The 16,122-nt window shown below is 40.8% G+C and overlaps 1 protein-coding gene across 1 annotated transcript in view; it reads right to left on the reverse strand.

Moving 5' to 3' along the window:
* The window catches only part of KCNH7 (potassium voltage-gated channel subfamily H member 7), a 406,542-nt gene that overhangs the window by 126,224 nt on the left and 264,196 nt on the right, over positions 1 to 16,122 (reverse strand). The window contains exon 4 of the mRNA XM_075933507.1: positions 4,511 to 4,935. Coding sequence (XP_075789622.1) covers positions 4,511 to 4,935 — 425 coding nt within the window. The remainder of the gene's footprint in view (positions 1 to 4,510; positions 4,936 to 16,122) is intronic.

A 16,122-nucleotide genomic window follows, 5' to 3' on the forward strand; every position in this document is an offset into this window, starting at 1 on the left:
TGACCTTTCAAAGTCCTTTTTAGCTCTAGGAGATAGGCATCTCCATTCACTTTAAAATTTAGATGCTCAATCTCACAATGCCCAAATCCCTTATAGATCTGGGTCTAAGTGCCCATGTACATCTTTAGGTGCCTACAAATATCTTTAAGAATGTGGCTCATAGGACCTAATCCAAATCCATTAAAGTGAATGAAAATATTCCTACAGACTTCCTTTGGATCAGCCCTTTAGTGCAATCAGTTCTCCAAACTGAATGAATATAATATCAGAGATAAAATTAGTATTGTTATATTTTGTCCCTGATCCTTTAGTCTGGCAAAATATCCATTCACTTCAATGGCAGTTTTCTTTGCCTAATACAGAGGTGAGCAATAAAACAGTGGTGGTTAGGCAAAGTTAGCCCCTGGGAGTTGTTGGAAGTGGCACAGACTGGGACACCACATTCCGTAGCTCCCATTGGCTGGGAACGGCGACTGCAGCCAACAGGAGCTGCAATTGTCTGTACCTGTGGAGGTGTAGGTAAATATAGCAGCAGCACCTGTCAGGGGCTAAATATGATGGACTGGATCCAGCCCATGAGCCAGTATTTGTCCACCCTTGGCCTAATGATTAAAGAAAAACAATCTACTATATTACAGAAAAAAATGTTTTAAAAGTAGATTAGTAGTTACAGTTCAGAATTAAAATATTAGTGCTGAAATAAGACTGGATTCTTTCAAGACTTATAGAAAAATATATCTAATGCTTTAAGTTTTTATTGGGGCTGAAAGAAAGGCCAATTTTTATCATTGCATTTTAAAATTTCAGGTTTCATGTGTGCAAAATTTCACATTTTAGTGACATTTGCTATTTGGGATTTTCATGTCAAAATGTGTAGAATCTAAAAATTTCACAGTGGGACTGGACTTTGACCATATGACATTTTGAATGCCAAAATTCTAAATTTTACTAATCTGGAAGTTTTGTTTAAAAATACGAGTTCTATTTTCATAATTAAAAATGACCTATTTTTTTCTGAGAAAAGTCTGATTGTTGGAAGCAAAATCTCAATACTGAGCAGTGAGAACATTTTCAAAGGATTACAATGAAGGTAAATTATCCCTTACCCCCATACAGAGGTTATTTTAATATATTATTATAAAATTTTTATTTAAAAATATTTATTTTAATTTTTTAAAAATATTTGTTTAAAAATTTTGCAGTTCCTAAGGGCTTAATCTTGGTATCCTGGTAAATAAGCCTCATTCATCTAAGAAGCTGCATTGATTTCACTGCATAATGGAGCCCCACCATTTCTAAACTGTTAGTTGCTGTAGTAGAAACAACATTCTTAAAAAAAAAAAAAAGAGTGCAGTTGTGTAACATAAACATGAGGCGATAGTCATACATGGCAGTTCTCCACTAAAACACTGCTTCGTAAAAGTGGGGTTCCATATTCTGTGAGTGTCATTGATTTCCATATCAAAGTGATTTCATCAGCAAGTGAAATTGGGTCAGGTCATGAACCCTTGATCCAACTCCATTAGGCCACTGGAACAGTGCAAGGGATGGAAAACTACCAAGCCAGACACCTGAATGGAGACTGGCTTTGCAGTCCCCTGGATATAGGTATCACACCTAGATCATAGTGAAGTGCACTCAAATTAATTTTGAAAGCCACACTGCCATTTTTACAGAATTACCTTTCAGCACAGAATTGCATTTTAAAGCAAGGTTACAACTGTAGTGTCCATATTTTGACATATATACTGATAAATAGCTGAATCACATGAAATAATGGTTGGTACTCTCAATGACCCTTGCCATCTCTTGGGGTATGTCTACACTGCAAAGTTTTTCTGGAAAAACACCTGTTTTTCCAGAAAAACTACACTTATGTCCACACCGCTATTGCATTCTTTTGACAGAAAGTCAAATGGAGGGGTATTTCCAACAGTGGTAAATCTCTTTCTGTGAGGAAGAAGCCTTTTTCCAAAAAAGCTTTTTCAGAAAAAGGTGTGTGGATGCAGAAGAGAATGGTTTTTTGAAAGAAGAGGCCTCTAGGAAAAAAGCCACTCTGTCCACAGTAATTGCAATTGAAATGTGAGATAGCATCCAATCAATGCGGACACTATCTTTTGAAAAAGCAGATCGCTTTTTGGTTGTGCTTTTGCTGTGTAGATGCTTTCTTTTGAAAAAGTTTTTCTGGAAGATCGCTTCCGGAAAAGCTTCTTCTGAAAGAAGCTTGCAGCCTAGATGTAGTCTTGTAAAAAAATTTGAACCAAGGTGAATTAGTGCAGTTCCCACCAAACTAAATTACCTTATTCTACTTCTCTTAGAATCCTATTAAACAGGTTCTATTAATAGTTTTCAGATTGAGGAAATGTGAACATTTTTTAATCTGAAGGCTACATTTCAATTTCAATCAGGATTTCTATAAAAAATACTTCATTATTAAGGATTTATAAACACACAGAATAGAGAAAAGCAATGTATTAGCCCATGGCTTCATCTACACAGCTTCCCTCTTCTGCAAAAACCTATGCAAATGAAGCACATATTTGCATATTGCCACACTTTATTTGCATAATTAATTAGGAGCTGTTTTGTAAGAGGTTTTTGCGCAAGAGCCATTCTTCCTGAAAAAATGAGGAAGAACGGCTCTTGCGCAAGAGGGGGTTTTTGCACAAAAAGGCGCTGTGTAGACGGCACCTTTTTGTGCAAAAACATATTGCGTAAAAAAGGCTCCTAATTAATTATGCAAATGAAGTTCAACAATATGCTAATCCACACTTCATTTGCATAGGCTTTTGCAGAAGAGGGAAGCTGTGTAGACATAACTTATGTTATGTACCTCCTGTGGGCCAGATATTTTGTTTGAGTAGGAACCCCCAGTTTTGTCATTTTATTATTGAAGATTATCTTTATTTAGGATTTCATATGCTGCACCTACAGTACTTGCAGGAAGTGCCAAAACATCTGATTTGGGTGCCCTGAAAAAATGTGTTTGGTCAAAAGAAATCCTGCTTGCCTTACTTGCATGAATAAGGTGAGTAGGATTTTGACTCATTGGCTAAAAATTTAACAAAGCCTTACTAGTAAGTTTCATAATACATAGCAGCAGTGATGGTTGTCATTGCGAATACAATCTTCTGACTCATCCCACTGTTGGAACTATTCTACAGAACATATTTAACATCTACATGTACCATATAAAGGTATAGGATCTGATTTCCGCATTGCCCTGTGTAACCCACTGGTGACTGTGTTACAGGTTCCTCTCTCTGCCAGTTTCAAAGGATAAGAGTTGTTACAACCCTTACAGATAGGTGCTTATATCTTTATCTCATGAGTAGCAGCCATTGTATTTATCTCTGGAGATCCTGGTGTGCTGGCCATTACAGCATCTGTTGCACTTGTGCCTTATATCATCATTTACATTTATGTCAAGTGCAATAACTGTGATGGTGGCAATAATACATAACTCTTTTATGTACTTTTCATCAATAGAGCTTATGGTGCTTCATACAGAAGGTCAGTTGTATATTCATTTTGCACTGGCATGGATATAAATGGCATGTATAAATGTACAAGGCAATGGAGAATCAGGCTCATAATTTGCAACTGTGATCAGGTAAAAATGTATGGTGTGCGTGTATGCACACACACACACTCATGGAGTAACGGTAGTTCGAACTAGGAAGCCTAGTTCGAACTACCTAGTTTGTGCCGCGTGTAGCCGCGCAGCACGGGGTTCGAACCAGCCGGGATTTAAAAATGGCGGCACCCGTCTTATGCAAATGAAGCCCGGGAAATTCAAATCCTGGGCTTCATTTGCAATTGCGATATGCCTACATTACCCTCCTATTTCGAAATAGGAGGGTAGTGTAGACATACCCTCAGTGATTAGGAGAGACAAGCTCAGGAGAACGGGAAGAAAGGCCTATGGAAAATTCTTTGAGGTGGAAGAGAATTTGTATAATATAAAAAGTTAAATGTCCTGATTAATTTCCCATTTACTTCAATTTTACACTGGTGTAACTCCATAGATACCAATGGCATTACTACTGACTTGTACCAGTATCAGTAGCCCCTCTAACCTGTACTGACATTGGACAATGAGAGTACTACACATGTCAAAGGTTGTAACAGAAATTGCATGATATAATACTGCATTATCTGAGAAATAGCATTTCATATCTTTCAAGACCATATTGTAATACATGTAATACATGTGACCAAAAGTTGCAGAATTATGGTTACAGATGCAATTTTAACTAGGTCATTTCCTGGCTTGTAAATGTTTATAGAACACTTCCATTAAGATCTAAGATGTAAGCTAACACTCCAGGAGAAAAGTATTACTTGACATAAATACAAGTGAGAACATTGCACCCTTACTGATTTCGTAGTATCATTTTAAATGAAATTTATAACATCTCTTATAAGTTGTAAGAAGTAATGATAACTTAAACAGCAACTTATCCCTCTTCAGATATATCACAGAATATTGATTCATTCTCAATCCTACCTTCACTTGCATGACGGTCCCTAAAAGCGTTTTTGGGATGGACGTTAAATCCTTCTATGTCATGCACTGAAGATGCTCTTCTTATACTACAAATGCTTTCCTTTGATCTGGAATGAGTTAGTGGTGTACTCGTCTGCAGTGTATCTGGGTATAGTCGGTCCCATTGCCGTTTAGGTGATGAATGGTCAAGAGGTCCTGATATATTAACCAAAGGAGAACATTTGCTGGGCTGTATCAGTGCTTTTGTGTCATCCACTTCAGAAGGGCTGCAGCTTTCTTTTGTGGGGGATTTAAAGCGCTTCATAGCCACTGAGTCATCACTGTGCTTAGATGAATCGACTACAACTGCATCAGGGTCTTCCTGCGGTAAGGACTGCTTTCTGTATGTTAAGAGTCTTAATCCAGGTAACTTGAATCCGAAAAGTCTGCCTAGATACAAATTAAATAAAAAAGATAAATTACTAAAATGAATTGCTTGCGATAAAAAAATCTTTGATCTTTTACAATGCCAGTTTTGTATACAGAAGCACCTTTCATAAGTAATATGTTAACAGAAATCTAATAGCGTATGCTGATTAGCAACAGAATGCATAACTAAGAAATATTATATACAAGTAATATTGCTTTAGTTATCTTTGGTTTATGCCTTAGTTAAACAAAAGTTTTGGAAAACTTTGTGGCAGACGATATCCTATGTTTCAGAAGAGGTCAGACTAGTTTACTTAATGGTTTCTTCTGTCTTGAAAAATCTATGAATCCATGAAAGTCATAAAATAATATGTAACTGTCACATTACTAGGCAACCATGTTCTTACCTACATAGTTGTGTTTTTTTGTTGTCAGTTAAACTTCATACACTTAAAACTGAACCTTTGCTATTTCACTGAAATCCATTTATTTATTCTATAATTTAAATAAGAATGTACACACCCTATTTCTCCAAACAGGAAAACTAAAGTTGAGTTTAAATTTTACCATCATCCCAGTCCAACAGAACCATATTCCATATTTGTACATTTAAATTGTATAATTTGTCTCTAGACATTTACAAACAGAAAGGAAAATAACCACATTTTACCCTCACTTACATCCATGCAACATAAATCCTTTCAGTTCATTTGCACATAACTAAGCATAACACATTGCATCTCACGGTGGCCTATATAATGATGAATTGATGAGGATGCACCACAATAAGAAGTACATATAGCGGAGGAAGTACACAAAATGGAGTAATTAAAGAAAATGTGGAGAAGGGGTGGGAATGGGAACTGCAAAAAGAAAGCAAACAGCAAATCCTTCAAGTATAATGTATCCCAACTAGCAAATGGCAACACTAATGCTTTTGACATACAGAGAACACTAACAGAAATTACATAGAAGCTAGTTGAATAATGTAAAAACCCTCATCAAATAATTTAAATGATGAAAAATGCCACATTTAATTGAATAAGCATTGTGATTAATATTTATTTTAGGATTTTCTATGACCATCTATCACACAACATTTGAGTGCCTCCTCGATTAAATCAATAGTGATAGTGAAATCCCTAGTGGGTGTCCTGGAGTCTCTAAGGGTTATTTTGAGGGAAGGGTTTTCTCTTGAAATAATCCCACAGGGACTGAGTTTTTATGTCCTGAAATAGCGCTACTGCGGAAAAGCGGAAGTCCGCTATTATGCAAATGAAGTATAGAATATTTAAATCCCCGCTTCATTTGTAATTTTGGATGTCTACATTTGCATTCTTCCCTCGAAGGAAGAATCAAGTGTAGACATACCTAACACTTCTCCCTATAGGTGGGAAATACTCCTTATGGGATTGGATTTGGTTTTTGGTTGTTTGCAGGCAGTTTTGATTAGTAGTGTTTGTTGCTAGTTAATGTTCATGAATCTGTAACACTGAGATTAAACTGCTCATGCTTTGACTCATCAAAAGACAGAATACTGAAATGTTTTGAAATAGTATGTCTTTCAGGGAAGCATATGCACAATAGCTAATGCATAGCAAATGATAGCACAGCTTAGCCTATTTAAATTTGAAAACGAAAGTACTAGACTGTCAGTATGTAACTTCTGAATTTAATACTAAATAAATGTATGTGAGATTTACATACTGTACTCCATAGGAAACCTCCATTCATATTCAGTGCAATGTACACATAAAAATCTCCATTACATAAATCAAGAGAGAAATGTGAGGTGGACAACCGCTGGAGACGCTAGTTTTCAATCTGTGCAATCAGGATTCAATAACAGTACATCTTGGGAGCTGTTCTGAAAACTTTTTATCTATTTCCCCTAACAAACTATGAATACTTGAGTAAATTGCCCACAGTTGTAAATTAGTGAAGTACATAAAAATCATTTTATAGGTTTTTTTAATGCCCATGAAATTGAGTTACAAAGCAGTTTATAAATCACTTTTGCAGGCTTATTACATTGAGGGTCAAATAATTACTATAATACTTCTTTCATCAATTACATTGTACTGCTTTAAAATACCATTCATAAGATTTTCTTGCATTAGATACTGTTAAAGGCTTTTTGCTGGCATGTTCTCTTTTAGTCATATTCATGGTGGTGCAGATGTTTTTTTCTGCTTCACTGGGTTAATATGACCATGTTAGACTGCATTACTGATTTAGCTGTCTAGCTGTAGTTCAGCTGGAAAGAATACATAGTGAGAATTTTGCTCATTGTTAAGACTTTCAGGCATGAAATAGAAAATACATATGACTATCTCTTTCCTATTCTTCTTTAAACTGAAATAAATTCTTTAAAAGTTAAAGCCCCCATTTTCTGCTTTTTAACCTGAATATCCTTTAAAATGTGAGGATTGTGGTTTATGTTCAAAGTAAGGACAACGAGCCTTATAATGTGCTGAGTATTTGTCAGATCCCTTCTGCGGTATTGTAGCTGAGGCTTGCAAAATGCCCATCTACAATTTGTCTGAGTTGCACAGTACATTCTCACTTAGTGCAATAATATAACATAGCCTGAAGCAAACATTCATGGCCCCAGGCTAAAAGTCCCAATGTCGACAAAAGTGTCAATGGGAGTTTTCCGTACATAAAGACTATAGGGATCTGGTGCATTTTTTAAAATCTGTTTTAGAAATATATGCTGACTGAGGTAATTTTGCTTAGGCTATGTCTACATTGGCATTTTCATCAGTAAAACTTTAGTTGGTCAGGCACATGAACATCCCCATTCCCAGACCAAAACTTTCACTGACAGAAGTGCCAATGTGAATATAAAAGATCTCGGTAACCTTTTTCCTCCAAACCTCATTCCCCAGAGGCTCCTACAACAGGACTGCAGGGGGAGCATGAGAACTGAATCACTGTAATCCAGACTGTCCCCTCCTTTCCTAGTAAGGTAGTCAGGCTTTCTATCACAGTACAATCTCCTCTGATGCTGTATATCCTGCCTTTCTGAATGATCTCCCCTTAGTGCTTGTGTAATTTCATCAAAGGCTGCTCCTGGCTTCAGCCTAGGAGATCTTTGTGTAACTCTCCAATGTACGATGGTGAAAATTTTTCATGCTTTCCAAGCTTTTGAACACCAATCCTTAACAGTCAACTGGGTGCTTGGAATGGGCTGAATAATTATTGTTGAGGAATCTTTTTTTCATTAAAGGAAAAGATGGACTCCAGTTGAACATGGACTATCTTCCATAGTCCTGTGTTGAAGCTTCATGAAAAAAGCTCTGACAGTTAGTGGAGAGCCCTAACTTAGCTTGTTTCCACCTTGGAAAATTTTCATATATGCCTAAGAAGCAGTTATCACAGAGAGAGTCAGTATAGCACTGTATTCAGATCTGGAAAGGCTGAACTTCCAGTTATCGGACCTGACATGGGTGTGGTTAAAATAGTTTTTCAGTTGTGATTTTGTGCAAAAGGTAAAGTGGGCTAAGAGAGACATAACATAGCCTTCCTTTGGTAGGAAACTATAGAGGGCAAACAGTCATAGGCCTCAGGTGGGGTATTGAATGGAAAAATGTAGAGGCATCTGGAAAAGTTCTCTTTTCATGTCACTAATGTGATGGTGTTAATGCCATGATTTAAAACTACAACTCCTACATAATTGTATGGCTTTCCAGGTGTTTCTTCTGGGTAGAGTTAAAGAGGCAAGTGACTGTAAAGTAGACATTTCAGCAAAAAATGATCTGAACAAGAGTTTCCATGGTAACCCTATGCTTCTAAGTTACAAGAAATTCCTAAGCCTGGCCTACATTTACAGTTCCATATCAATGGAAGATAATGGTGTTTGGCCTGAAAACTGCCCCAAGGGTCTTTACTGTGCGGTTGGCATCAGTTATACATCTCCCAAATTCTCCAGAATTCACGCAGAGCATATTTGCTTACACAACATCTTCATTGCAGCAGAGTCAGAGATGCGCCTAAGGCTGAATATCTCAATTTCAGTACACTTGCTGAAGGCACTGGGATTTCCGGTAAATGCAGAAAGCTCTACTTTAATTCATACTCTTTCTTTAGTATTTCTCAGTACATAGTGGATTCCAGGTCTCTTACCTTAACATTACCTTCTCCAAACTGGCCAATGGTAGCTCCAAGAGCTGAGGCTCTTGCTGTGCCCATGGGCCAGATCTGGCTGCTTGGTAGGCTGGATCCAGCCTGCGGGCCATATTTTGCCCACCCCTGTACTAGACAGATACCTCAAAGGAGCCAAAATGCCTCCTTTGCACAACGGAGAGTCAAATATGAGAGTTGTCAGAGTTTTTAATTAGCACAAGCCATAGCTTCTTCCAGCTAGAGAGACCTAAAACCCTGCTGCAGATACCCATGGGGTCCTGATATCCATGTGTTGTCAGGTAACAATAGTATGGCAACCAAACTTCTGCAAAGTAGATCAGAATGAATAACTAGTCTATCTGCATAGCTTTGGGATGTTATGTCAGAACAAAGAAAACAGCTTGGCTGGCTTTTGTGTAATCACAGTAACTGCCTCCTTGTAAGCAGACAGATAGGATTCCTAGACAAAGGATGTGAAACTATGTGTACTGTATTATCCACAGCTGGATCTGTTCACCAGCTCTTACAATCACAACAATTCAAAATTCGTACTATTTTCCAGTACTTCAGTAAGTACCAATGTAAGTAAGTAAGTAATGTAAGTACCAATGTAAGTAATGGTCAGGCTAGAGAGTCCCCTGACAGACATCCCACACTTACTGTCCAGACCATGGATTTACTCAATAATGCAGGTCTTCTCAGACTTTCCCTGAAACTGAGCCGAGTGACCTATTTGTAGGAGCAGCAAAGGGACTGCTCTTTGGTGACAGACTGATGATTGCATGTTATCAAAAATGCAGAGGCAGGCTATTGCTGAATTCCAGCTTTCAGGCTGGAGGAAAACATCTAACCACTTGTACAACAAAGTGTACAGAGGTTTTGTTATGTGGGTCTCATCAGACTCAGAATCAAGAGGAACTAATTTCTTTTCAGGAAGAAAATCTCTAAACATTGAGTCCTGGCCCAAGTAATAGCAGATGTTCAAATGCACTTGTGTGCCTTTGGTTTCCCTGGGATTATCAGACCAAGGAATAATGCATCATAGCTATGATCACCAATATGGTTGTTCCACCTCTTTTTATACATGCTCTCAAATATACAAGCATATACACGTGAGTCATTTTCTTGCCCCTCCCCCAATCATCTCATCTGCTTGCTTTGTTGTTCTCTTCTTCTTTACAGAAAGAGGAAAGCATCTCCAGGTGCCAAAGTGGGAGCTGGAGCAAGATAAAGGAGCCCCTAACTGTCACTAGTTCTCAGCTACCTCCTCTGAGTATTTCTTCATCCATTGTAACTCAGTAACATGGACTTTTAGTTCTGGTATTTCAGTTACTCTACTTCCCATTTTATGGAAAAGTTTAACTTTTATTTCACTTTAAATTCTTCTGCAGCACCCACGTTTCTGGGACAATCATTTCGGGTATGTCTACACTATAGCGCTAATTCGAACTAACTCATCCAGACTAAAAAACTAGTTCAAATTAGCGTTTTTCTAATTTGAACTAGCATGTCCACACTGAGTGGACCCTGAACCGGGGTTAAGGATGGCCGGAAGCAGTGCCAGCAGGGCATCAGAGTAGGACTTAGAGCGTGGACCTGCTGTCTCAGCCTAGCCAAGGGCTGTGCTTAAAGGGACCCGACCCCCACCCCGGACAGACAGTTCTCAGGGGTGCCCCGCTTGCAAAGCAGTCCTGGCTTGGATTGCCTGGAGTACCCACACTGGGCACATCACAGCACTTGGCCATCAGACCGGCTGCACTTGCCGCAGGCTGCCATCTGGGGAGAGGGGGCAATTGGGGGGCTGCAAGAGAGCTTCCACCCCCAGAAGCCCGCAGAGCCAGCCCAGTCCTCCCCATCGGGGGCTCATACCCCATTCCTCCCTCACCTCCTTCCACTTACCCCTCCCTAGCCCCCCTTCCTGATGTACAAAATAAAGGACAATTGTGTTCAAAAATAGAATCTCTATTGAACAAAACTGGGGGAGACTGGGAAAAGGAGGTGGGAGAGGGGAAGAGAGAGGGTGGGAGAGGGGAGGGCAACTACAATGATGAGGGGTTTGGAACAGGTCCCATATGAAGAGAGGCTAAAGAGACTGGGACTTTTCAGCTTAGAAAAGAGGAGATGGAGGGGGGATAGGATAGAGGTCTATAAAAGCATGAGTGGGGTGGAGAGGGTGCATAAAAAAGTTCTTCATTAGTTCCCATAATAGAAGGACTAGAGGACACCAAAGGAAAGGAATGGGTAGCAGGCGTCAAACTAATAACAGAAAGTTCTTCTTCACAAAGCAAATAGTCAACCTGTGGAACTCCTTGCTGCAGGAGGCTGTGAAGGCTAGAACTAGAACAGACTTTAAAGGGAAGTGAGATCAATTCATGGAGGTTGGGTCCATGGAGTGGTATTAGCCAGGGAGTAGCAGTGGTGTCCCTGCCCGAAGTTTGTGGATGGCTGGAGAGGGATGGCATGAGACAAATGGCTTGATCACTGTCTTTGGTCCATCCCCTCCAGGGTCCCTAGTGTTGGCTGCTGTCGGCAGACAGGCTACTGGGCCATTCTAAGTCAGGGCTCAGGGTCAGGGGTCTCAGTGGACCACCTTGATTTTCATGCACACCTGCTCCTGGGTGGCGAGGCTGGCAGCTCTCCTGCCCTAGACGGCTACTTTCCTGTGCCTAGTGCGGAGGTCATGGACGAGGTCCACGATGTCCGCACTAGACCAGGCGGGTGCCCGCCTCTTGCGGTCCTGGGCAAGCTCCCGGGAGCCGCCAGCCTGGTCCCGGGAAGAGGGGGAGGGCTGGGGGGCATTGGGTGGTTGGATCGAGCCATGCCAGGTGCAGGGTCTGCTAGCTGGGTGCTGGCAGGCTTGCACCTGGCACGGGCATCGTAGCCAGCCTGTGCCCCTTTAAGGGGTCCGGGGCCGGGAGGGGGGCAATAGAGTTTCCCTGGTGTTGGCCAGAGTGGCCACCAGGGAAAGCTGGGGAGGGCTAGCCTCCCACTAGTTCAAATTAAGGGGCTACACACCCCTTAATTCGAACTAGTAAGTTCGAAATAGGCTTAGTCCTCGTACAATGAGGTTTACCTAGTTCGAACTAAGCACTCCGCTAGTTCGAATTAAGTTTGAACTGGCGGAGCGCTAGTATAGCGCCTATCAAAGTTAATTCAAACTAACGTTCGTTAGTTCGAATTAACTTTGTAGTGTAGACATACCCTGCTTTGTTTATTCCTCCTTTTATGTTGGAATGTTATTTTATCTCTCTGGTTGTCTGAACACATTGACAATATGTTTATTTTATCTCTTACCTATCTATCCGGATTTTATTACATAGTTCCTTTTTGCTTATATTAAAAGTCTAGGCATATTAGAGGTTTTTGTTCTGTTTTGTTATATCTGGTTCAAAATCAATGAAAAGGAAAGTAAGCCATGTTTATAGGAGACTCCAATTATAGTAGGTGTCAACTTTTGCTCCATCTATCTCATGTCATTTAAAGTTTAAGGCAGAAAAGAATGTGTTTTATTCCCTTAAACCAAAAATATTGTTTCTTATGGTAATCTTTTTTGTCACATAGTAATTTAAAAAATGAACACATTTATTTGTAAATAATTATTCAAAAAAATGTCAATCAATCACAATAAATAAATATGATATACAATGAATTATTCAGCCAGTATTATCCATGTCTTCTGCCACAAAATATAATAGTCTTGAAATCTGAGAAAGAATGTATCCTATTCATCATTTTGGACTGGCAAGAAGTTGCCAGCCTTTATCATTACTAGATCACCAGACTTTATCAAGTAGATAGCATTTGTTGCAAGATCAGGAAGTGGAAACCCGAGAAGAAGTCATATTCCAAACACTAATTCATACAGCTGGTCAGCTTTCCATCATATAGTTTATTTCATCTTTAGGTAAATAGATTCGTATACTCGGTGTATTCAGGACTTACAGTCAGAATAAGCTGAAAACCTTCACTGCAATTGGGCTTTATCTTCATATAGGTTAACTTAGATTTAACAATTCAGGGTACATCTACACAGCAGGCCTAAAGTCAAATTAAGCTATGCAACTTCAGCTACGTCAACTGCGTAGCTTATTTCAAAACATCTTAACTTGGCTTTTTGCTCTATCTACACAGCAGGAAGTCGAAGGAAGAACACTTTTTATTTGACTTCCCTTACTCCTTGTGAAATGAGGTTTACCATGAGTCAGAGTGAGAAGTTCTCCAGCTTGACATTATTTTGAAATAAAGGCTTCTAGTGTAGATGTGCATTATATTATTTTGGAATAATGTTAATTATTCCGAAATAACACTGCTGTATAGACATACTCTCAAGTGTTATAGTTACAGTTTTGCAGAAAAGATTATTCAGAGCGCTATGGCATGAGCTGAGCTGCTCTCTGACAGAGTAATGTAAAACTCAGAAATAATAGACACAGAAGACAAGAAGCAAGAGGATAACAACAGATTGATTTACCTGAAGAAGAGCCACTTGAAAGGTTGTTGCCATCTGAAATACAATTAAACTAGATTTACAGACAGCATTAGATTTTTTAAAAACCTATTAAGAAAATAAACATTTAACAGGTGCTTTAAAAATATGAGTACTGAGATTGTTTACAGAGGAAAACAAGGGAGAATATAACTTTTCTGTACATTGTCTAAGCAAATTATTATAATAGATTGTATATGTGAATTGCAAAAGAACTGTTCTGAAACATAATTTTTTCTCTTTGCAAAATTTCAGAACTGCTCAGCTTGTTGCATAAAATAGGGTCAATTTCCTATTTAAGAAGTTAATTAATAGAATGGCTCTGGTATAAAATTGAAATAAATGAGATCACAGTTGAGCTCATATTCGGTAAAATTGAGCTATTTATATTCATTTACTGACCTTCATCAAGCACTTTAAGAACTCTAAGTGAAAAAGTGCAATGGACATACTATTTATGATTGTTATTCAATTTTAAAGAGAGGAAAGATTGGATGCTGAAAATCTGAGTGATTTGTTTGGCATCTTCATGGGGTAGGCAGTAAGGCTTTGCCTTCTGGGTTTGACACGTATTTAACATGTAACTTTGGAAACGTCACATAACCTCTTTGTATCTGTAGAAGTGCTTGAGATCTGCAGATTGAATGACCAAGAGGTGAGGAACTTCTAACATGTGTATACAAAGTTGGGAAACAATTCTAGAATTACAACTTGGAAAACTAAGAAGTGATTATAATAACCCTTGTTTAATTAAGTAGTACATTTATTTAATTTAAAATCAGACCTGTCCAGCAGTCTGGGACTGTGTAAAAAATAAATAATCATAAAATTGTAGGACTGGAAGGGCCCTTGAGATGTCTTCTGGTTTAACCCTGTGCACTCAAGTATTATCTAGACCAGAGGTAGCCAAACTCTTTGAGGGTATGTCTACACTAAAAAGAATAGTGTAGTTATTTCGAAATAATGTGTTTAAACACAAAATGCATTTCAAAATAGCATTTTGCTGTTTTGAAATAGCTCATCCACACTGATAGGACGCTGAATCGCATTTAAGGCTGCTGGAAATGGTCCTGGCAGGGCATCAGGTCAGGTGTTACCTTGTGTGGCTGCTGCCTGAGGCTATCTGAGACCTGTGTTTAAAGGGATCCCCACCCCTCGACAGCCAGCTCTCAAGTTTCCCTGCTTGCTTGCTTACCTCGCTGAGGGACAGCAAAGCATTTGTTTCTCTGCGTGCTCTGGTTGCCCTCACTCAGGACACCACAGCAGTCTGAAGCATGGAGCCGAAGCCACCTCTGGACACTGGTACTTCTCCTGGACATCTTGCTGCGAGCCTGGCAGCATGTTCTGCAGGCAGTAACAGTCTCCCTAGTGTGCCCCACTGGGGGCTTGTGCCCCATTCCTCCCTTACGTCCTTTCACTTATCCCTCCCTAACCCTCCTTCCTGCTGTACAATAAAAGATACATGTGTTCATTACAACAAAACTGGGGTGGTGGAGGGGAATGAAACTGAGGTGAGACTGGGGAAAGAAGGTGGGAGAGAGGAGGGGGAAACCTGGGAGGAGGGAGCTGGCAGGGGGAGGCAAGGGAAGTAAAGGGGAAAGCTCAAGGTTGGGGGTCTTGCTGGCCCAACTGTCTCCAGCACCATGGATGCGGGGGTCTTGGCATCCCGGGGGAGGGGGGTTGGGAGGGTGTGGAGGAAGTAGCAGGAGGGGGAGAAGGAGTGGGAGGAAGAGTGGTAGATGGGGAGGCAGCAGGGGCTGGAGCGGCAGGAGGCAGCAAGCACTGAACCAGGGTATGCACGTGCTCACAGATGGCACGGCCCTGGGAAAGCTGCTCCTGCCAGAGCTGCGGGTCTTCCTGCACCCAGTGGTCAAGGGTGCAGTGCAGGGCTCACAGTGCCCCCAGCAGCTCCTGATAGTACCCCTCCACTGCATGAGTGGGCCTGCGGAATCCTTGGGTGCGGGAGGCTGTCCTGGGTGGTGTGGTGCGCCCTGCACTCGCAGCTTGTGCGGCTGTGGACACACAAGAGAAGTGGTCAGTTATCCCTGGGGATACAGTGAGTGAAGCCCAGCCTCCCTCTGCAAGCGAGGATGACAGGTCTCCGCACCAGCAGAGCCGATGTGCTTGTACATAGGCCGTGTTCAGAATGTCCTGCTCTCCCCAGGAGTGGGAGCTGCCCAGGGACGCACCCATGCCCCTGTGCTGTATATATTGTGTGAGTGTGTGGTGGGGAGGAAGATGTCCTCTGCCTCTTTGTAGAGGGGGCTTGTGGAGGGAGGGCGTCCTGCTGTGTCCCATCCCGGGATCAGGAGCATGTCATGTCTCTTCACACGCACGTGTGGCTAACAGGCCAATGCCCCTGTATGGCAGCCAGCTGGGGCCATGTGCCCAGAGGTGACACGGCACGTGCTCGCACATGCGCAGGTTGCTGCATGATCCGTAGTCAGCAAGGCCTATTCGCATGGTCCCTGGTCTCCCTCCCCCCCCCCCCCAGCCCGCCATAAGGGGACAGTGATGGCACTCACATATTGTTGCCTTCCCAGATGACACTGATGACAGGTCCACTGGGATGACTCGGGGGTCCTAGCTG

The sequence above is a fragment of the Pelodiscus sinensis genome, chromosome 7 (assembly GCF_049634645.1).
Source record: "Pelodiscus sinensis isolate JC-2024 chromosome 7, ASM4963464v1, whole genome shotgun sequence".
In the NCBI taxonomy this organism is placed as follows: domain Eukaryota; kingdom Metazoa; phylum Chordata; order Testudines; family Trionychidae; genus Pelodiscus; species Pelodiscus sinensis.